The 23628-nt window shown below is 39.7% G+C and overlaps 1 protein-coding gene across 4 annotated transcripts in view; it reads right to left on the bottom strand.

Moving 5' to 3' along the window:
* C1H1orf87 (chromosome 1 C1orf87 homolog) overlaps positions 1–23628 on the bottom strand; it is a 109176-nt gene that overhangs the window by 50066 nt on the left and 35482 nt on the right. For 2 of the 4 annotated variants that reach the window (XM_042248834.2, XM_042248821.2), the window contains exons 7-8: positions 21768–21957; positions 13936–14033 (exon numbers count right to left, since the gene is read on the bottom strand). In XM_042248834.2, the coding sequence (XP_042104768.1) occupies positions 13936–14033; positions 21768–21957 (288 nt within the window). The remainder of the gene's footprint in view (positions 1–13935; positions 14034–21767; positions 21958–23628) is intronic. The other 2 variants (XM_042248830.2, XM_042248826.2) reach the window with 2 other exon arrangements.

Consider the following 23628-nt stretch of genomic DNA (forward strand, 5'->3'; position numbering starts at 1 on the left):
AATTAGAAAAGTTCTTTGTCAGTGTAGAAAATATAACCTCCAGAGCTTCATGTCACTTTGGGCACAAGAATAGACAAGGCATAGGTAAGCAGAATCACCAGCTAGATAAGCTGATGATTATATCAGCTGCTACAAGGGCTAGGCATGGAAAAGATGGTTGGAAAAGTAGCACTCTCTAGGAATTTTAATTAACATACAAAGATCTGATATTAGCACAGATCTGGAAATAAACCTAAGGAGAAGTGTCTCCTGTCTGCTACACTTATTGAAATTCCTTCCTCTTAGGAGAACCAGGCTTAAGGCTACAACATCTTCTGACCTGCTGAACAACAACACAACAAAAACCCAGATCCATTGATATTTCCACATTGTATAACATTTATTTTTTAGAGCTGTTAGAAGTTAGCAAATATTTGGCAAGGTTTCTGGACAAAATGGCACCAGACACTCTCATGCCCCTTCTTGAATATTTGCTGATAGAAGAGGAAGGAAATTGCAGGACATTTTTTCTAAGTACTGAACTTGGACATTGCCTGATTTAGGTGGTATGTAACCAATGAAATCCTTAAGGTCCTTTAATAACATATCTTCTTTATTCCATACTCTTTAAATTACCCTAGGACCTCCAAAGAGCCCTTGACATCTTAAACATAGCAATGGGTTTTTGCTGCCACAAAAGGCAATATAATTCTAATCACAGTAGCAGGTGCCAGATTCCCCATGTTGAGTCAGAGAGGTCAGGATTGAAGGACAAGGTCTGTGAACCTGATTCTAGATTCAGGCAGATCGAGTTCAAATTCTAATGTTATCCAAATTTTTAAAATGGCCTTTCATGAGCATTCTAAGTCTCTTTTGTGCATTCTCTCATTTAATTGAGACAGCCATCTCATGAGACATGTAAATGACTTGCCCGTGGACATGCTGATTAATGGGGCAGCCAGGATTTAAACTCTGACTCCAAATCCTGCACCCTTAACCGCTGTACTCTATGGCCTTACACATGAAATGTAATATAACTTGGTTTCAGTTATATTTCTGCCGCCCCCCCCCTTTAGAATTCCATGAACATGGTTCCAGGGTCTTCTGATGTTTATTATTGTAGGTTTTTTTTTTTTAACTTTAAACTTTATTATGGTGTTTAAATGCCAGATTGAAAGAAGCAAACTACAGTTGACCCTTGAACAGTGTGATGAGGGGTGGGGTGTGTTAGGGGTGCTAACTCTCTGCCCAGTCAAAAATTCATGTATAATTTATAGTTAGTCCTCCAGATTAGAGGTTCCTCCTTTCCACTGGTCCACTTTGCAGACGTATGAGGTCAGTCTTATTTGGATATATTTATAATTATTTTTAAATTCATTTGCTTTGATTTAGTTAAATTTTGTTTTGGCTACATCCTTAAATAATTCACGTTGTCTCAGTAGCACAAAAGTTTTGTCAGGAGAAACATGGATGCTTTTTTTTTTTCTCTTAATTTAGTTTAGATCTTAATGAATTCATTGTCTGTACACAGAGTTTTTCTTTCTCCTTACTTCTGCAAAGTTTCTTTAGCTGTGACCTTCTGTTTCATGTCTTGTCCAGTTCTTCTAGTTTCTTATTCCACAATATCAAAGCATCTTAGGTTCAATCTCTACTCTTATTCTTTTATCTCTACTGTTCTTTTGCATTTTTTTCTCCAGATTTTGTGTAAACTTCTCAATTCTGATGTTCTGAATTAGATTTATTCTAGTGTTAATTTTGCTAATCATTAATTTCTGATTATCACACTTTCTTTTGTAAGTAATATTTTATTAAAACACAGTCCTGGCTATTTGTTACGTATTGTTTTTGGCAGCTTTCAGGCTACAATGACATAGTCGAATAGTTACAACAGACTATACACCCACAAAGCCTATAAACTTTACTATGTGATCCTTTATAAAAAAGGTTTGTTGACCTAAACATTTAAATAAGTGTCTTAATATCATAGAATATCTAGCAATATTCAGCTTTCCTTGATTGTGTTATACTTTTAAAATTGAGATATAATTGACATATAAAATATTAGCTTCGAGTGTACAACATAATGATTCGATATATGTGTGGATTGCAAAATGATCACAATAAGTCTAGTTAACATCCATCACCAAACATAGTTATAATCCCAGTTACCTCTTCATTATGCTGTAGAAGTTTCAGTTTCCTTGAAACTAGCCACATTTCACCAAGTTCATTTTAATTTCTTCTTTTCACTTTAGTGCTTTTTGCATTTCATTTTAATAGCCTTTTAATCTCATTATGCTTATGACTTTCCAATTCATTTCAACAGAGACATGGCTCTTTATATCCTAGAGAGAACACCAGTGGCTTTCTAAATGTTTTCTAGTTTCTAGAGTCAATCATTTTCAGAAGTTTGCTGTTATTTGGAGTCTGCAGGGGCATGGTTACTTTCCTTGTTCTACAGTATTTTTAAAAATTAGGCCTCATACGTTAGGGTTTTCTCTTTCTTTAGTGTCAAATGAGAAACTGTTCACATTCAATACAACACAGTAGATGAATTTAATAGGTTTCCTCTGGCCCTACTCACTGCTCATTCAGCCCTCAGTCAAGGGGCGAGTGACTGCTCCTACCAACTGGTGCTCCTTAGACGTTTTCCTGGTGCCTCTCAGGTGGGACCACTTCAGAGGTGGGATCTTCCCATCACAACTGTTGGATATCAGACACTATGTTGGTGTAGTCATAATGGGTACACTTGTTGACCTGAAACAGACTGCCAGATATTTCCCCAGCAAAGACAGGTTTATTCAGGATCAGTAGAGATTTGTAATTTGTGGTCTCCAATCATGGTGAGCCATGCTCAAGTGCCCCAGACAGCAAGGAAAGAGAACACACTGTTTATAGAAAGGAAAGTGGGGTTGGGAGCGCTATAGAAAACAAAGTGTCCATGGCTTCTCACTGGCTGAGTTCTGACCAAGAAAGAAATCTTCCTTGCTGCTGAGTTCTAGTATCGTGGGGCATGAGAGCGCCCCCTTCTGGTCTCTCAACTCTGACATTTCTGCGTGTTCATTTCTTACACACTTCCCAACATAAGGAGAAGGCAATGGCACCCCACTCCAGTACTCTTGCCTGGCAAATCCCATGGACGGAGGAGCCAGGTAGGCTGCAGTCCATGGGGCTGCTAAGAGTTGGACACGACTGAGCGACTTCACTTTCACTTTTCGCTTTCATGCATTGGAGAAGGAAATGGCAACCCACTCCAGTGTTCTTGCCTGGAGAATCCCAGGGACGGGGGAGCCTGGAGGGCTGCCGTCTATGGGGTCACAAAAAGTAGGACACGACTGAAGCGACTTAGCAGCAGCAGCAGCAACATACACAACTACCAGGGAGCGCCTCTTTCTGCTCCAACCTACGTGACGTTACATTTCCAGGATTGCATTTCACCGGATGCAAACACCACAGCCGAGTTTAGCCATTCCTGCCTTCCTCACACCAACTTTATGCTCTGTCCTTCCTAGGAGTTGTGATCTCTGCATAGACACAGAAAAGCAGTATGAGGGTAAGTGCACTGGTGTGTAAACTTGGATGAGAGAAGGAGAGGAAGCAACTGTACTCAAGCAGATACAGAAAGTAGTACCCATGTAATTTTCTCGTTACCTAAGACTTGGGGCCTCCAAATCAAGGAGAAAACTGTGGTGAAGGGACAAAAATATCTTCTGTTTTTGGCACTTTCCATAAATAGGCAGGAGAGCTTGGGGCACCAAGATTTTCCCAGATTCCACTCTTCGTAGCCAGTGGAGATTCTTTCTAGATTCTGACATTAGAGTGCCTATTAGATTTTGCTTCTGGTATTTTTGTTTTCTTGCCACTTCATTTGTTCATTGGGATTTTAATAAAATTAAAATGTCATCTCTGAAGGAGATGACATTTTACACAAAAGTCCTATATATTAACACAAAAACCAAAAGTCTAACCATAGCAAAAACTCAAAATGGGGGCTATTTTATAGAAACACCCTCATAATCTTGATGATGTTATTTACAGGTGACATGTTTCTCTGTGAGTTTCATACAGGATTCACTCAAACGTGTGTGGTACTTCCTTCTGAAACTCATCACCTTTCTTTACCTTGTGAAATGTATACTCTGGCCAAAATGGACAGTCTGTGGTTCTCCAAACTTGTCATGTTCTTGCTTGCTTTTTTATCTTGGCACATACTGCTCCTTCTATCTCTGAGATACTCCTTTCCATCTCTCATCTGATTGGTTTCTACAAGTCCCACCAAGCTCCGCTGAGTGTTTGGTAGTACTGAAGAGCCAGCTCTGTTCAGACTGCTAGAATTATAGGTTAGTCCCATGATTTGAAAAGTTAAATCATTGAAGCCATTCCCTTGAGAACCCTGCAATCTACTATTCCAACTGAGGGGCACAAAATATTCTAGGAAAAGGAGGTGAGTAGAAAGAAGACCGTGGAGGTGACTCTTAGCCTGCAGGGGGCTGTATAGTCTGCTTGGGTTGCCATTAGGAAAAAAAAAAAAAAAAAAAGTGAGTGAGGGGCTTCCCTGGTGGCTTATTTGGTAAAGAATCTGCCTGCAATGTAAGAGACCTGGGTTCGATCCCTGAGTTGGAAAGATCCCCTGGAGGAGGGTATGGCAACCCACTCCAGTATTCTTGCCTAAAGAATTTCCATGGACAGAGGAGCTTGGTGGGTTGCAGTCCATGGAGTCGCAAAGAGTCAGACACGACTGAGCAGCTGAACTGAACTGAACTGAATGCAGGGTCTTTTCTTTGTAAGAGCACATCCTTGGAGTCTCTCTATGTGTCTAAATTTCCTCCTTATAAAGACACCAGTCAGATTGGCTGGAGGCTTACTCTAATGACCTTATCTTAGTCATCTCTTTAAAGATCTTATCTTTAAATACACGGTCTAAAGGCTGGGAGTTAGGGATTCAACATATGAATTTAGGGGGATAGAATTCAACCCACAATAGGAAGAAAGGTTTAAAGAGTCCCAACTTTGGGGACAACTTACTTAAGGACTCTGAAAGTGAAAGTTGCTCAATCGTGTCTGACTCTTTGTGACCTCATGGACTATACAGCCCATGGAATTCTCCAGGCCAGAATACTGGAGTGGGTAGCCTTTCCCTAGACTTTGAACCTCATTTTATTCATCTGTGAGGTGGGTATAAAAACATTAATTCATAGGACTGTTGGAAATATAAAATGAGATAAGCCATGTAGAGCATGTAGCCCTATTTGTGAACATAGTAGGTGGAGATAAATCAATCCTTCTGAGTCAGGGGGTTATCTTGGTTCTTATTTAACTCAGCTGCTGGAAACGCTCATCCAACTGCAGCATCTTTCTCAGCTTTCATCTCCCTAATCATGTAGCCTAAATTTTATTCTTCTCACTTTCCATTTACCCGTGAAAAGCACGGTCTTTACTTGGTAGACAAGCAATAAACTCTCAAATCTAGGCAAAAAGATTTGTCTTTTTTCATTTAACAGGTGGAAATGTAATGTTCAGAGAAATCAATGACTTGTCCATGTTCTCAAAGCCAGGGCATATGACTGTTGGAATTTCCATCTAGGCCTGCTCACTTTGCCTTTCTGCATAGATGGGGGCTGAAGGGGCAGTGGAGGTGCTCTACCAGTGAGGAGATGCTACCTACAAGCCCTGGGGTTCCTTGGATCATACCTGATGCTGGAACTAAAGCCTCTTCACTTTTGTATTCATAACCTACACCTCCCCTGGGTCCTAGGGCAGGAAGATACTGAGTTCCTCAAAATCCAAACCCGTGTTCAGCACCAAGCCCAAGGTTAGAGCTGACTGTGAAATGCAGGCAAATTGCCTAAAGCCCCTGTGCCTGGGCACTATCCTATAGGCCTTTACATTTCATAGGAGTTGTAGGAGAGTTGTTATAGTGCATTAAAAGCCGAGAACCTGAAGCTAGAGAGCCTGTATTGACTTAGTCTTATTGATGAATTCATTTATCAGTTACATACTAGTTTTAGCTTCTCAGTGCCCCAGCTTCCTCACTTGAAAAGTAATAGTACCTATCTCATGAGGTAGGTGCAAGGATTAAAAGAATTAATATTTATAAAGCATTCAGAACATTGCCTGAGAATATAGTAAGCACTATATAAATGTTGGCTACTACTACTAACTTAATTAGCAATATTACTATTAGAATTCTTACCCCATAGGAACAGGCTCTGGAAGAGAAGATTGTAATTAATGAACTCTTAAAAGCCAGATCTGGTTTCCAAGACCAACCAATGGGTGGATTCATACCATACCTCTAATAGCTCACAATTTTCCTATTCCCTTACAATCTTCCTATTCCCATTAAAAAGTAATTGCTGAATTGGACACCTCATGTTTCCTTTATCTCTTAAAATCCTCTGGTTGTTCCTGGGATTATCAGACCAGTCCTCAACCTAATTGCACTCCCAATAATGGGCCAGATGTGTACGATAAGGTCTACTTGGGGCTGTGTCAATTGTGCCACTCTATTTATGAAGCCACCCATAGCAGCTTCATTACTTATCCCCTCCCCCGACACAATTTGGCTTGAGTGCCTATGTTTTAAACTGGGTTTGAAGCATTTAATTTTGCCAATACAATTTTAGAGTATTAGTTTGCCTCCTGTTCTCTCTCTGCTCTCCTTAATTACCATTTATTGCAAAGTCACACAGAAACATTAAATGCTAAACACATTCCTGGCCAAGAACTGGGATAATAATTTTCATCCAACACAACCTGAATTCATTTTACATAAGGGTGATTCAGAGTAGAGATTTGAAATCGTAATCAAGTCTTACTCAAAATCGCCTTACTCTGGCAGTCATTCACTAACGTCTTTGCTAATTGGTAGGCAAATGGCAAAAAACAAAATCTCAGTGTTAAAACACACACACTCAAACAGAGATACACAACAACAACTTTGCTGCAGCATGCTCGAAATTGTTCCTCTCATCAGCTCTTGCAATGTGACAGTTTAAGAAAAGAACACAACTCATTTTATTTGGTTAGATGGGGCTAATCCCACATCACCATAATCCCTCCTGATGTTTTATTGATTTTAAAGGACATTTAATCAGGAAGCAGCTCAGCACTAGAATCCTGCTAATTAGTAAGCAGCCACATTCCAAATGGGTTCCCAATAGAACGGCAGATTAATGGACAATATGTACTAAAATAATGATTCATGCATTCAGCTTCTAAAATGTATGTCTAAATTGCATCTGTAATCTCTTAAGGATATAGGTTTGCATACAAAGCCCTTAACGGAATGGATTTAATTTAACAGAAGAGCTTTAGCCAATGACTGTTTAAGGATGAAACAGGTTTATCACTTATAAATGCAATTCTTCATTGGCTTCATAGTTTTGATGTCCTTGAACATTCAAAGGTCAAAAGATAGGTGAATAAAAAATCAATGTGCTTCTCTGATAATACCCATAAAATGGTAGGAAGCTGAGAATTTTCATATAATTATAAGTAGCCTAACCTCATTGTTCTCTTTCACTCTTATTCTCATACTTCTATTTCCTGGAATCTTGGTTCTGGACCCGAACTTCTATCAAGTATACCAAGTATAACATGAACTTTGAAACTTGCATTTTCGCCTTTTATACCAGGGCCTGTGGGAGTCTCAGTTTTAGCTTACTGATTTTCTACTCAGCTCTTAGTCCACTTTTTGCTTTTCCTGCTTAACCACCTCCCTTACCTTCACCCAACTACCTCCAACATTTTACAGAAGGAAAACTCCCACGTCCAAAACCGGTCTAGTGGAAATTCATTGGCCAAGCTCAACATGCTATTTACCACTTGATGTTCTCATAACCTTTATCACCATGTGATATGTCACACAGACTAGTTTATTTATAGTTTCTCTTCCCCCTTAGAATAGAAGCTTCATAAGGGAAGGGACTTTGTTTTATTCATATCTATATTCCCAGTGATTAGAACAGTAATTGGTATACAGTAGGCACTCCATACGGAGAAGGCAATAGCAACCCACTCCAGTACTCTTGCCTGGAAAATCCCATGGGCGGAGGAGCCTCGTAGGCTGCAGTCCATGGGGTCACGAAGAGTCGGACACTTACTGAGCGACTTCACTTTCACGCATTGGAGAAGAAAATGGCAACCCACTCCAGTGTTCTTGCCTGGAGAATCCCGGGGATGGGGGAGCCTCGTGGGCTGCCATCAATGGGGTCGCACAGACTCGGACATGACTGAAGCAACTTAGCAGCAGCAGCAGGCACTCCATAAATCCAGTACTTTGGCCACCTCATGTGAAGAGTTGACTCATTGGAAAAGACTCTGATGCTGGGAGGGATTGGGGAAAGGAGGAAAAGGGGACGACAGAGGATAAGATGGCTGGATGGCATCACTGACTCAATGGACATGAGTTTGAGTGAACTCCAGGAGTTGGTGATGGACAGGGAGGCCTGGAGTGCTGCAATTCATGGGGTCGCAAGGAGTCGGACACGACTGAGTGATTGAACTGAACTGAACTGAACTGAGGCACTCCATAAATATTTGTTAAATGAATGAATAAATGGATTAATCAAATATTAATTTGGTACTGTGTCTATCATGTACCAAATACTGGCCTACAAGATGATGGAATATAATGTGTCATGATCCTTGCCAAGAAGGAGATCACTATCTAGTCATTAAATTAACAAGTCACACAAATAAATACATAGTTACAAATAGTAATAAGTGATAGGAAAGAATATTACTGAATGCTAAGAGAAAGTATAGCACAAAGAACATTATTTTGATGAGATAGTTAGGGAAAGCTGCTTCAATCTGACCATGAGCTAAGGATTAGGGAAAATTTATGTATCTGCATTCCTCAGCATTTTGAAACTTTATTCTTCCCCTAGTTCAGTTCAATTCCATAAATATTTGTCAAATACCTACTAGGTGCCAGGCACTGCTCTATATACTTGGGATACATCAATAAATAAAGTTTCTGCCTGCCCTATGGTACGACAGTCTATAGTCTATCAGAGATTAATTTATAACAACAATAAACATCATACATTAATGTTACCTAATACATCAATCATTTGTAAGTGTATGCTGCTGCTAAGTCACTTCAGTTGTGTCCGACTCTGTGCAACCCCATTGACGGCAGCCCACCAGGCTCCCCTGTCCCTGGGATTCTCCAGGCAAGAACACGAGTGGGTTGCCCTTTCCTTCTCCAATGCATGAAAGTGAAAAGTGAAAGTGGAGTCGCTCATTCATGTCTGACTCCTAGCGACCCCATGGACTGCAGTCTATCAGGCTCCTCCATCCATGGAATTTTCCAGGCACGAGTACTGGAGTGGGGTGCCATTGCCTTCTCTGTTGTAAGTGTATAGAAGAAAGCAAAAGGAATGCAGGTTAAGGAGAAGAAAGGATGCGGAGACTATAACTTTAAATAGTGTTTCAGTTCAGTTCAGTCGCTCAGTCGTGTCCGACTCCTTGCGACCCCATGAATCGCAGCACGCCAGGCCTCCCTGTTCATCAGCATCTCCCGGAGTTCACTCAGACTCACGTCCATCGAGTCCGTGCTGCCATCCAGCCATCTCATCCTCAGTCGTCCCCTTCTCCTCCTGCCCCCAATCCCTCCCAGTAAGCCTATAAACAAGGTAACATTGGGCAAAAACTTATAGAAGGTGAAGGAGTTAGCATGAAGATATTTGGGGAAAGAATATTCTAGGTTGAGGAATCATTCAAAAGATAGGTACTAAGGTGGATGTGTGCCTGGTGTCTTTGAGGAAGAAGAGGAGAACAGTGTGACTGCAACAGAATGAGCAAATGAAATTATAGATGGAGCCAGAGAAGTTGAAGAGGGCAGATTACGTAGAGCCCTTTATTAAGACTTCAATTTCCTTTGAGTGAAATAACATCCTCTTGCAGTGTAATAAGCAGAGCAGTGACATTAACTGTTTTAGCCTTCAATAGACCACTGTAGCTTCTGTGCTGAGGATAAACTAGGAACAAGGGAAAAGCAGAATTCAGTTAGGAGGCCATTATAGTAATCTAGGAGAAACATAATGGTAGCTTGGATGGGGTGTAGTTAAGTAATAACAGAGGTGGTGAGAAAGGAGCAGGATCTTGACATACTCTCAAGATAGGGTTGATTTATTCATGAATTACTGATGGATTGGATATAAAATGCAAGGAAAAGAAAAAAGAGACAAAGGTTCCTGGCATGTTGTGTTTTCATTTGAATGCAGTTTAAAATGTTGTCAATTTCCCTTGCGATTTCTTCTCTGACCTTTGGTTGTTTGTAAAGTGTATTGCTTAGTTTCATAACGTTGGGAGAATCCTGGGATTTTATTTTGCTTTATTTTTGGTTTTGTTTTATTTTTGCTTTTTGATTTCTAATTTATTTCTTTTGTGGTCAGGAAGCATATTTTATATAATTTATTCCTTTTAAATTTACTGAGTCGTTTTGTGGCTCAGGATAAGGTTTATCTTTTAAATATTCCATGGACACTTAAAAAATCTGTATTCTGCTGTTGTGTGGGGTATAATTGCCACTTACATCAAGTTAGTTGATAATATAGTCCAAGTTTTCTATCAGTTCAGTTCAGTCGCTCAGTCGTGTCTGACTCTTTGTGACCCCATGAACTGCAGCACGCCAGGCCTCCTTGTCCATCACCAACTCCTGGAGTCTACCCAAACTCATCTCCATTGAGTCGGTGATGCCATCCAGACATCTCATCCTCTGTTGTCCTCCTATCCTCTTGCCCTCAGTCCCTTCCAGCATCAGAGTCTTTTCAAATGAATCAGCTGTTTGCATCAGGTGGCCAAAATACTGGAGTTTCAGCTTTAACATCAGTCCTTCCCACGAACACCCAGGACTGATCTCCTTTAGGATGTACTGGTTGGATCTCCTTGCAGTCCAAGGGACTCCCAGAGTCTTCTCCAACACCACAGTTCAAAAGCATCAATTTTTCTGCACTCAGCTCTCTTTATAGTCCAACTCTCACATCCATACATGAGCACTGGAAAAACCAAGTTTTCTATAGTCTTACTGATTTTCTGTCTATTTGTTTTTGCCAGTTACTGACAGAAATATGTTCAATTTTCTAAATAAAATTGTGAATTTGTCTATTCCACCTTCCAGCTTCATGTTTTTAATTTATTAACTTGAAACTATGTTATTGAGGGCATGAACATTTAGGTCTGTATGTCCTTTTGATGAAGTGAATTTCAGGCAATACGCATTGATTTAGAATCTACTTTGTCTGACTTTTGGAGAAGGAAATGGCAACCCACTCCAGTATTCTTGCCTAGAGAATCCCATGGACAGAGGAGCCTGGTGGGCTACAGTCCACAGGGTTGCAAAGAGGCGGACACGACTGAGCGACTTCACTTTCACTTTGTCTGACTTTAGTGTAAGCATCCCAGCTTATTTTTCATTCATACCAATTAGTATGGTACATCACTTTCCATCCTTTTACTTTTACTAGGTCTGCCTTTATATTATAGACGGGTTCATTTCAGACAGCATTTAGTTGGGTTTAGCTTTTTAAATGAAATCTGGAAATTGCTACCTGTTAATTGGTACATTTGAACCATTAATACTTACTGTAATTATTGATATGATTGGATTTAAATCTATCATCATTGTTTGCATTTATTTTCTACTTGTCTTATTTGTTTCTTGTTTTCTTTTCCTTCTCTTTTTTGGTTTATTCTTAGTATTTATATGTGATTATTCAATCTCTATTCGTATTTTTGGGCCTGCCAGGTGGCTAAGTGGTAAAGAACCCACTTCCCAATGCAGGAGACTGCCTGTAATGCAGGAGACCTGGGTTCGATCCCTGGGTCAGAAGAGCCCCTGCAGAAGGAAATGGCAACCCCCTTCAGTATTCTTGCCTGGAAAATCCCTTGGACAGAGGAGCCTGGTGGGCTGCAATCCACAGGGTCACAAAAGAGTTGAACGTGACTTAGTGACTAAACAGCAACAATTCATATTTTTAACTGAATACTCTTCCTTCAACCAAAATTATACTACCTAGCTGACAGTATACAGGTATTTTTACAGTACACTTTTATTTCCCCTCCCAGTATTTTATGCTGTTGTCAAATGCTGCCCTCTATTATGTTACAAACTCCACAGTACATTGTTATTATTGTTATCTTAAACAATTGATTATTATTTTAACAGATTTTTTAAAAAATAAGGAAACTGTATTTTTATTCATTGACATATTATGTCCAATACTTTTCATTTCTTTGTGCAGATTAAAAATGATTATTTTCCTTCTGCCCAAGGCCTTTTTTTTTTTTTTTTTTTACTATTTCTTGCAGTACTGCTCTGATGGTTATGAATTCTCTCATTTTTGTATGTGTAGTCTCCTGCATTGGAGGCGGACTCTTTACCATTAGCACCACCTGGGAAGTCCTTGTATGTGTAGAAAACATCTTACTTCCCATTAGTTTCTGAAAGATGGTTTTGCTGGATGTAGGATTTCAGGATGATCATTTTTCCTTCAGTACTTTAAGGATGTTATTCTAGTCTTACTGTTTTTGTTTCTAATGATAAATCTGTCATAATTCTTATCTTTGTTGCTCTTTATGTAATTTGTCATTTTCCCTTCTACATTTAAGGTTTTTAATTTACTGCTGGTTTAAGCAATCTGATTGTAAGGAGCCTTGGTATGGTTTACTTCAAATTCCTTATATTTGAAGTTCATTAAACTTCTTAGGTCCATGTCTTTATAGTTTTTTTTTTTTTCAATTTTGGAAAATTACAGCCATTATTTTTTCAATATTCTTTTCTTTCTGTCTGTTTGTCTTATCTCCTTCTGAGACTCCAGTTCTCATGCATTAGGCTTCACTATCTACCATTTTGAGGACTCTAGTCCATCCCACATGTGTTCCTCTCTAGCTGGTGGAAATCTGAACTATTCCCAACTCTGTGAGTTCTAAAAATTTCTCCACTTTTTTCTCTTGTTTCTTTTGCTGGCCTTGGGTAGTTTCCTCAAATGCCTACATTAGCCAAGTTTTCACGTGAAGACTTCAGGGTAACTCTTTGGAAGTCTCCAGAAAGGACTCTCAGGGTATCTCTCCTCATTGCTACATTGTACCAAGTATTCTAGACTTCTCGGCCTTCGTGAACTTCATACTCTATTCCTTTAGCTCAAGGAGAATGCTGCGCTGAGTTTGGAGTCCCCTTTTCTTGTTCAGTAAACTGAGCTTGCCTCATTTCCTTCTCTCAGGAATCACTGTTCTGTGCTTCCTGATGTCTAAAGTCATCCAGAAAGTATCACTTCATATATTTTGTCCTACATTTTATTTGTTTAGAATGAAATGGTAAATCTGACTTGCCATTTACCAGCAAACTGGAAGTGGACATTTACTGCTTTAATTTTTCTATGGCCCAAAAGATCCTGTGATCTTAAGATAAACACACATCTATTAACTCTGTCTTTAGGTAATAAACCGATTGTTTCACATATAAAACTTTAGCCTCAGTTCAGTTCAGTTCAGTCGCTCAGTCGTGTCCGACTCATTGCGACCCCATGAATCACAGCACGCCAGGCCTCCCTGTCCATCACCAACTCCCAGAGTTCACTCAGACTCATGTCCATTGAGTCAGTGATGCCATCTAGCCATCTCATCCTCTGTCGTCCCCTTCTCCTCCTGCTCCCAATCCCTCCCAGCATCAGAGTCTTTTCAAATGAGTCAACTCTTCGCATGAGGTGGCCAAAGTACTGGAGTTTCAGCTTTAGCATCATTCCTTCCAAAGAAATCCCAGGGCTGATCTCCTTTAGGATGGACTTGTTGGATCTCCTTGCAGTCCAAGGGACTCTCAAGAGTCTTCTCCAACACCACAGTTCAAAAGAATCAATTCTTCGGTGCTCAGCCTTCTTCACTTTAGTCTAGATACTTATGTATTTGGTATTTTAATAAAGGACTATGTAAATAAAAAAATCAACTTACTTTATTTCATCTTGGTAACCCAAATCTTGATGGTTAAGCAATGTTTCCAAAAGACTCAAAGTCAGATGTAATCCATGTTTCCCACATATAGATCTGACCTGCAAATAAGAAAAAGATTTGAAATTTCAGTATAATTAAATTGATTTGAATTTCCTTCCCATTATTAGAACTTACATAATTTGGACAAAGAATGAATAACTAGGAGTGGAGTATAGCACTAGAATAATATTTAGGACAAGGATGTTCACTGGACTGCTCATCAACAGCAAACTTTTTATGCTTGACACAGAGGCATAGTTCATTACTCAGAAGCCACTGTACTTTGAAATGCTGATCTTACATTTTTGACAGCTATGGAATGAGTGGTCAAGGCCCAGAAATTATACATACTTATTATATAGGTGAATTACAAAGTGTTTTTTAATATTGACTTTGATTTACAAAAGAATCTTGTTTTATTTTATATATGAGGGAACCAAGACTTAGATTGACTTTCTCTATGTCACATGGTTAATAAATGATGGAACTTAATCTAGAAACCAGATATTCAATTAATATTTGTTGATGAATATTAACATATTTGTTGATGAATGAATGAAGGGTCACTGCAACTTCTGAGTACTTCACATTTTCTGAGTCTAGCCAATAAACCAGTTCAGTTCTCAAGTTGTAGGTGTGCGATACTTAGATTCAAACACATCAAACTTTTAGGTTCTGATAGTCTTTCTTGTGTGTTCAGCATACTGTTTAAACACAGAGTCTTAAGAATAAGGCATGATTTATTTTGAACACTGGAAATGCTGTCTGTGATTTGGGTGACCTCAGGAAGTTCCTAAATCTTTTTATGCCCAATTACTTCACCCACTAAATAAGATTAGTATTTTCTACTTCTCAGAAGAAAGTAAGCAGTTAGAATAATGCCTGGATTTTAGGAGGCATTTGACTAACGTGTGTTGAAATGAAGAAAAGAAGGAAAGAAGGGAAAGGGAAGAAAAAGGGAGATAGAGGAGAGAGAGAAGAGGGGAGAGGGAAGAAAAGAGGAGAGGGGGTGCAAAAGTACAAGAAAGAGAGCGGAAGAGAGAGAAACGAGAGAAGGAAGGAAGAGGCAAAGAAGGAAGAAAAGAAAGGAAATGTTTCATTTAGTGTTTAGACTAACTGTAGCTACTGTTGTTATTTTGAGAGGAAGTTCCACATAGTGAGTGTATTACGCGTGTCTTTTAAATCCGATGCTTGGTGATCATGGGGCCCTGCTGACCCTGGAGAAACCACTTCTTCCAGGCCTAGCCAATTACTAGAGATAGTAAAGGACTTACCTGAAAGTATGTCTTTCATCTGCAAACCAACTACCTCTTTTACTGAGGTTTTCACACTTGGGCCACGATTTCCAGGTCCTGATTACTCCAGGGCCAAGTACTAGGCAACTAGGAATGGCTCCTGTGCCCCAGAGCCCACTGAAATTATTCCAACTAGCCAGTCCTAAGCCTTCTTATCCTGCTTCTTCTACCCACAATAAATGCTCTTGCCCACATTTTCCCCTACCCACAATAAATGCTCTTGCCCACACTTTCCCCTCATCCCCTCTGCCTCCTGACCAACTCTGGTGTTTCACCATGTGGCCCATGTGGTGTCTGTGCCCCTCCTCTTGGGAACTGTGAGTAACAAACTGTCTTTCCAATGGCAATCACCTCCTCATCTGTTGGTCTGACCATACTTGGATAATATAACGTATATTTTAATACAGTGACAAAAGCCTAATCTTCATTTGTCTTTTTGGAAGGAAACACCAATCTGGGTTAGAAACATGTTACTTACTAGCTGTAGAGGAGTATTTCAGGAAGGAAAAAGACAGATATAAAGCATGAAAAACAGGAATAATAGTGTGCCAGAAAAATAAGGAGTTGGGGATAATTCCAGGCAGAAGAAATGCATGTGTAAATAATGGGTGAGAAAGAGCATTGTGCTTTTTAGAAACTACACGTATTTTGGCATAATTCACTCTACTATAGTTTTATACCCCTTTTCACTGGGCAGTAAATATCTGTTCATTAGAGCGTCTCTAAAAGACTGGCTTATTGAGGGTTGGATTGTGTTTCCTTCATTTTCCTATCATCATTGCCAAGCACAGTGTTGAAAATTACTTACTGAATAAATGAATATATAGATGAATTAGGAATGAATGAATTAGTTAAAAGTACTGAAGGTAAAGGCATAGGTTGGCAAAAACAGAGTGGTAGAAATTAGTTATGTTATGCCATTTTACTCACTAAATAAAAATCAACTTATCCTCATGATTAAAGCATATTAATGTATTTTTAAACATCAGTATTAACAGGTTATTCTAAAAACAGTTTATTTACTTCTGGCAACATTGCGTTTTGCTCTAGGCTAAATGAACAGCAGATTAGAAATAGCACGTCAGGGTTCCTGGAAGTAGATTGATTGATAGCTGCTACAAACTGACTGCTGACAGTTGTGGAAGAGCAGTAGCAACATCTACCAGAAAATCCTGGCAATTTAGTGTTATCTAGGATTATTTTTTAAATCCATGAATATTCATTATGATGTCCTTATTCAATAAGAAAATGTTTGGTTGTATATAGTTTCTTCAGTTCAATAAAGACATTTAAAAAATCAAATGTAAATAAAATACCTATGTTATTTAGAAAATGATAAGTAAAATAAATATTCATTTCCTCAAAATGCTTCTGGAGAGACTGATGCACAGATGCTCTCTCTACTTCCTTCCCATTTATGGCTTCATTTGCATTTTATTCCATCGCTCTACTTAAATTGTGTTTACCAAGTCATTAGTAACCTCTGAAGTTTTACATGTAATGACTACTTTTCAATCCCGATTGCAGATGGTCTCTTTGCAGCCTGTGACATGGCTGAGCTTCCCATCCTTGTGTAAGCCTCTTCTCTTGGCTTTTCTTGACCACTCCCATGTCTCTCTGGATTATTTTTGGTCTCCTTTCTTGGCTTGTCTTCATCTACCTGCTCCTTAACAACAGGTGTCCTCCTCAACCTTCCCTTCTTACCTTCTATTGTGTCCTTGAGTAATCCTAATCACTCCCAAAGTTTCAACTTCATGTTGAAGACCCTTATGCCATTATTTAGCTTTACCCTCTCAAGCTACATCAACATGCTCAAAAGTGAACTCATCATTCTTTCCTTTGCCTCCCCAAACCCCTTTTCTGTTTCCTGTCTTAGAGAATGGTGCCACCATCTAGTCAAAGTCAGAACCTTGGGAGTCATTTTTCATTCCTCCTAATTCAGGATCTATGTTCAGTTAAGTCACCAAGACCTACTTTTCTACCTGCTTAATATCTCCATCCCTCCTGCTACTTTGCTGGTTTAAATTCTCATAATTTCTTGCTCGAATTACTGGAACAGCATTTTAAAGTTTCTGTCTGTCTCTAATTCTCCATATCTATTAGAGTGCTCTTTTCAAATTTAAAATTTGATCATATCATTCACTTGTTTATTATTCTTCAATGATTCCACTGGAGCCTCAGGATAAAGTCACATTCCTTAGAAAGACCCTTCAAAACCTGGTTCCTCCAACCATTCTAACATCAACTTGAGCAGCATCTCCCACCATCCCCAGTCACCATGCACTCACTGCATTCTGCCTATATGAGTAGTTTAGCATTCCCTGAACTAGCCATGCTCTCTTCCATCTCAGTAACATTTCACATTGTACCTTTTACCTAGAAAACCTTCCCTGTCCTTTCTTCTGCCCCACCACAATTCTTTGCTAAATTCACATGTCCTCTAAGATTCAGTATTTGCTTTATTTCCTCTGGAGTTTTTGGGTGAGGCTAGGTTGTTATTCCTTCTCTGTGTTCAAAGTTACTGCCACCAATGTGTTTGTCATACAAAATTGTAACATGTTTAAAATACTACCTTCTCCCTGAACTCCTGGAGAACTCTGGAACTGAAATCATAATCGTGTGTTGTCCTCAGTGCCTAATCACACTGCCCAGAGCACACTGTGTGATTAGTATGTTGAATGCAAGGATAAACAGGCCACATTGATCAGAAAGATGGCGACTGGTTTGGAAGTAGGGAATGATTTGAAACTAGTATAAATCATTTATATTTTAGGGCAGAGTGTACTGATGGAGAAACAACTAAACACAAAAAAGGAGCCTGGCCAACTGCAGAAGAGCGTCTTACAGGTTTGATCACCTGGTAAACTAGTGTCGTAGCTGTAGTCTTGCCAAGGGAACAAATTTCACATTCACAAGCCCCTGTTCACTCAGGAATGGGATTCCCTCCTGATGATAGTGGGGAGGTTGCACGAACATCAGGCAAAGAGTAATTAGAGGTAGAGTAACCTGTGTTCTACCAGTTCCTGCTGGCAGGAAGGTCTGGGAGTAGTTTGAAAGGGCTTTGCATTATAGAGCAAAAAGGAGTTCAGAAGGTAAAGAATATGGATTCTGTATGAAAGTGTTAAACTGAACCTCTATGCTTGGAAACTTCTTAGGTTCCACAGCCTATTGAATCCATGGACGAGAAAGTGCAAATGTTGATCATCCAACTCTTTCATGACCCCATGGACTGTATGTGCCAGGCTCCTCTGTCCATGGAATTCTCCAGGCAAGAATACTGGAGAGGGTAGCCATTCCCTGCTCCAGGGAATCTTCCTGACCCAAGGATCAAACCTGGGTCTCCTGCATTGCGGGCGGATTCTTTACCATCATACCTGATAAGAACAATGGTCAGGGAAGTTAATAAATAAATCTATGTGGATCCACATTGCCCTCAGGAGTCCTTCCTGAGCCACCATTGAATGAAGGATGTGACAGAGGGACAGAATGAGCGAGTCCACAGAACGAGGATGACAGATATCAGGTATGTTTTTATATTCTTCTTTGAGGTTGGTGACAGTGCCATTGATTTGAGTGATAGGACCCATCGATCATCCTTCAGAACAGCTTTAAGTTATCTGAGGAGGTACAGGTGATCTGTGAACCCTCTGAAATACTGGCTGTGAGGATGTGCTCTTCTCCCTCTCTGAATACAGCATGCATAGGTTTCAGGAGAAACTTAAGGAGGTCTGAGGTCCTCTCCCTTGTGCCCTTTAGAACTATTGATCAGAAAGAGAATTCAGATGGCCTTTCCCAGTCACCTCTGAAGTCCTGCGTCCAGCAACAAGGATGTTGGAGTGCAGCTGCTGCTGCGTGTCATACCCAGTGTCCACTGGGCCTCAATTTATCTCACATTCTGGGGAAACACATTTCTGTTTGCCATGCCTCCCAGAACTGTAATATACTTTGAGTGAGTTCCAGATGTCTTAAGAGATGCCAGATGGCTCATGAGAGGCAGACCAGCTTCAAGGAAAATGTGCCCCATTTTCTTCAATATGAACCACAAATTTAAGCTTTCAGGGCCAGCTGTGGGGGGAAGACATTCAGAGCCTGCTCTGATAGCCAGCACTCCATGTGGCCATCAGTTGACCCTGGGAAACAGCCTCCTTCCTTAGACTATTTTGCAGTGATAATTTCACCAAACACTGATTAAAAAAAGAAATATATATATATATATATATATATATATATATATATATATATATATATGGAAAGGAAACCTATTTCCTGAGTGCCTCACATATCAGACAGTATACTAAGTGCTTTCACATACTTATTTTACTTAATCCTCACAATAGACACAGGAGGTAGATATTTGGAGCCCACTTTTTTCCAGATGGAAAATCAGAGACTCAAAGAGCTTATGCAAATTTATTTCGATTTTCAAGTCATTCATATTCCATTCTCTGAGTGCCATCTGAGAACATTCAAGCTTCACTGATACTGTTCTGTATTTTCTAATCTGACAAAAAGTGGTTCCTGCTTAGTCAATTTCTGCTGATCTTCTCAAAAACATAATAAAGGCCATTTATGATGTGTGGAATCTCCTGTAATGTTCTCTCTTCCAGTGACACATGCTTGCATGATTAATATTCATGTATACAGCACACATGCACACTATCATGTGACTTTGCCTTTGCATGGTTAGCTGACTGTATAAATGAAAAAGTGCACAGAAAGCTACTTCTGTCATAGAATAAGAATCCACTTTCAACATATTATGTCCTTGGCTTCTTAGTAAACATCACTTGCTCTTTTGAATTCTCTGACTCTCAGTTCTTAACCCCTGTTTACCTGGATGAAAGGCATTTTCCAATCTTTGTTTCAGGACCTTTTTTTCCCTCTATAAATTACAATCCTTTTTGCTCCTCTGGATTTTTAATTCCTGTATCCTAGACTCAGTAAAATCTTCCAGCCATCATTTGCCTATTGGAGTTCCAATTCTATTTCTCAGTGTCCAGTATTCTTGTGTATTTGAATCCTGGCTCTGCCTCTTGCTAGCTGTGGTCCTTGAGAGATTCAGTTGTCTTCTCTGAGAATCAAATATTTCATTTATTAAATGGGTATTATAACATCTACCTAGATCTTCCACTTACCTGTAAATGTTAAATGAGTAAATATAAGTAAAGCATTTAATGCAGTGCTTGGCAGTTTAGGAAGAACTCAGCAAAGCCTGGTGGTGCAAGTTGTTGTGAATGGAACTGCACTCAATGTGGTCACTATTATCTTACCTGTATCCAAGGTAATCTCATGACTGGAGTTTGTTTGGCTGAATACAACACATGAGTTGATATGGTTCTGGATCCTCTTTTATGAAACATATCTATCCAGTTAATTAATGCTTCAAAAGAGCATTGCTAATCTCTGTCAGCAATAAACCACATCAGTTCCTACAATTTGGTGTCCTTAAAGAACAGAATACCACCTGCTGACCTCACCGGAAGCTGGTAGAGGGTGTGATACATGAACACTTGGCTTTGGAAAAAATATTTGTTTTCCACTGTGAAATATTATTTGGATATTGTCACATTGTCTATTGTTAGCATAAAACATAGCCCAGTGTAAGTAATTCCTGGGCCAATTCAGCATATTTCATGATTCTTTACTCTTGTTTTTTTTCCTCTTGGGTGCAGAAAATAAGTTAATTGTGAGATGTAATCCACAGGCAGAACACAGATCAAAACTGGGCTTTTTTTTTAATCTGAATTTTTATTTCAGTGTCTTTAATCACTTTAAAATGTATTTTAAAATATAATTTTATTTATCTACTTTTGGCTGGGCTTGGTCTCCACCGCTTCCGTGTGGGCTTCCTCTAGCTGTGCTGAGGCCGGGCCACCCTTCACTGTGCTGGCTTCCCATTGCGGTGGCTCCTCCTGTTGCAGGGCACGGGCTCCAGGGCCTGAGGCTTCAGCAGTTGCTGGGCCTTGGCTCAGCAGTTGCAGCCCTTGGGCTCTAAAGCACAGGCTCAGTAGTTGTAGTCTGCGGGCTTGGGGATGTGGGGTCCTCCTGGACCAGGGATCAAACTCACGTCTTCTGCATTGGTGGGAGGTGGATTCTTTACCACTGAGTCACCAGGGAAGCCCTCATTTTAAAGTTTCTATTAAACAAGAAATGGCTTGATTTCCAAAGAGATGGCCAATTTATTACATAAGAAATTAGAGGTAAAAACAGGATAAGAAAATCTTTACTGTAAACATTCTATTTTCTTTAGCTCCTTATTTTCCTCTTAGTTGATTAAAATTTGGGAAATGATTATTAGACTTACATAATAAACCCTGAACTTAGTTTAAAATTTCCCATGACCTACATAATTAGTATATATGCACTCTTACTTTCAAAGCTAGCCAGTTTTGGATCTCAGTATATTTATTCCTAGTGAACTGTGCCTTCTTACTATAGACCCAGTGCCCCACGATAGCCTTCTGGACATGAATGAATCTGAAATCTAACTTGGGTTACCTTGGGTTGGGGCAGGCAGCCAGAGAATGAGCGATCTTCTTTTCGAAAACTCACGTTGAGTTTCTCTATGTTGAGTTTGGCCTTGGTTGCCCTCAGTGCCATCTTCAGGACTTCCAACAGACTCTCGTTCACTTCTGACCTTGAGTTGTAGTCTTGAGGGGCGATACTGCTTGGAGAAGCAGAAGAAAGGCTGTGAAAAGACGATTTACTCAAAGCTGCTGTGGGTTTTCATACCACATTTCTTACCCCTGCTATACACTGTGGAACCAGAGAACCCACCCAGCAAGGCCTTCTAAATCTGGGTAACCTCATCATGGGACTGCAAGTGGAGATTGCACAGGTCAACTAAAGTTTGTTCTATTCTACTGAGTCCCACAGTCTCTTCTCTCAGAGGTACCAATCCATTCAACTAGATCATAGATTAAAATTTGTAATCCACTAATTTTTTTCCAGGTGAGGAAAGCTTAGAATTGACCTTAGCAGTTTACTTACCTATTTGATCTTATTAATACTTTTCTTAAGTCCTGATAACTATTGACAGCAAATATCAATAGCAATTTGATAGCAAATTCCCAAACTGTCCATTGCCACAAGCAAAGCAGAACCTACCAGATCCCTGTAGCCAGGGAAGCTATCTAGAAGGAAATCTTGAACCAGGTAAACTTCCTTCATTATCCTTGACTCTGCTCTTTGAATCTGGAAAACCCAGAACATTTTTGGGAACAATTATTTTCTTACTCTCTGGCATCCAAATGTATGGAGTTACTAAGCTAGTGTATCTGTTTGTTGTTTCTTTAAATGATTGGTGAAAAACAACAAGGTGATAAAGTGTTATAGTCATTTATTTTATGAAACTATTTTGAGGTGTTTACTCACTTAACATTCCAGTGTATGTGTTCTTCCAGATCCAAGCTGAGCTATCTCCTTCAGAGTGAAGCTTTTCCTGTTTCCTCTGTTTCAACTTAAGTTCCACTTCTCTAGACAGACATTCTATGACATCCCCCAAACTCCATTCATGTAAATCAGTTTCCTTTCAGTGGTATGCTGGTAAATCATTAATGACCAGCTCTCTAAGATAAAGCCGTAATCTGTAGCCTTACTAGTTTTCATGGTGCAAAACTCCCTCCGTAGTCAGTTTCCAGTTGCCAATATGATGTCCCTGAGTGGGGCACTGGGAACTGAGGTTCATAGTCAGCCTCCCTAGTGCTCCTGAACCCCCTGCTTGAGAAACTCTTTCAAATTTCTTTGTTCTTTTCCTGTAAAAAGTTTCCCTCAAGCTGCGATTGATTCCTGATTCTTTTAGCTCTTGTTTTCTGTCTGACCTCCCTGGCACACAGTACCATAAGATGTGAGCTGAGTCTGTTTTGCACCTATATCTGTGGATCTTGTACAGATTGGCTTTGCCAGTCTGGTGTATCTGTTCCAGATTTGAATCAGAAGGTTTCCTTCCTCTTTCCTTTTCTTGTAACACCAGTTTCTGTAGGAAGGAATTCATAAGAAAGACTTTGGCCCTCGGCTCAGTACACGGAGTACTGAGTGGGAGGTTTTATATGGAGCCCATTTACTGCAGCTGGTGGATTTCATAGAAAAACCTTCTGCAGGAGTTTACTTCATCTGGTCCAACTTAGGTGATGAAAGCTGTTACCACTGGTGATGCTGGGGGCTTTTTAAACATCATAGAGCTGTCCCACATAAAGCTCTACCTGACAGAACATGGGAGGGACTTTTTCTGAGCTGTACATTAATTAATAAAGAGCCTGGATTAATTACAGGCCATCAGTCTTGCACTTCCGCAAACACACTGTCTGGTTTATATAGAGCAGCACCTTATGTGATGAATTCAAAATGATATCTTTATGGA

This window comes from Ovis aries, chromosome 1, assembly GCF_016772045.2.
Source record: "Ovis aries strain OAR_USU_Benz2616 breed Rambouillet chromosome 1, ARS-UI_Ramb_v3.0, whole genome shotgun sequence".
Lineage (NCBI taxonomy): Eukaryota > Metazoa > Chordata > Mammalia > Artiodactyla > Bovidae > Ovis > Ovis aries.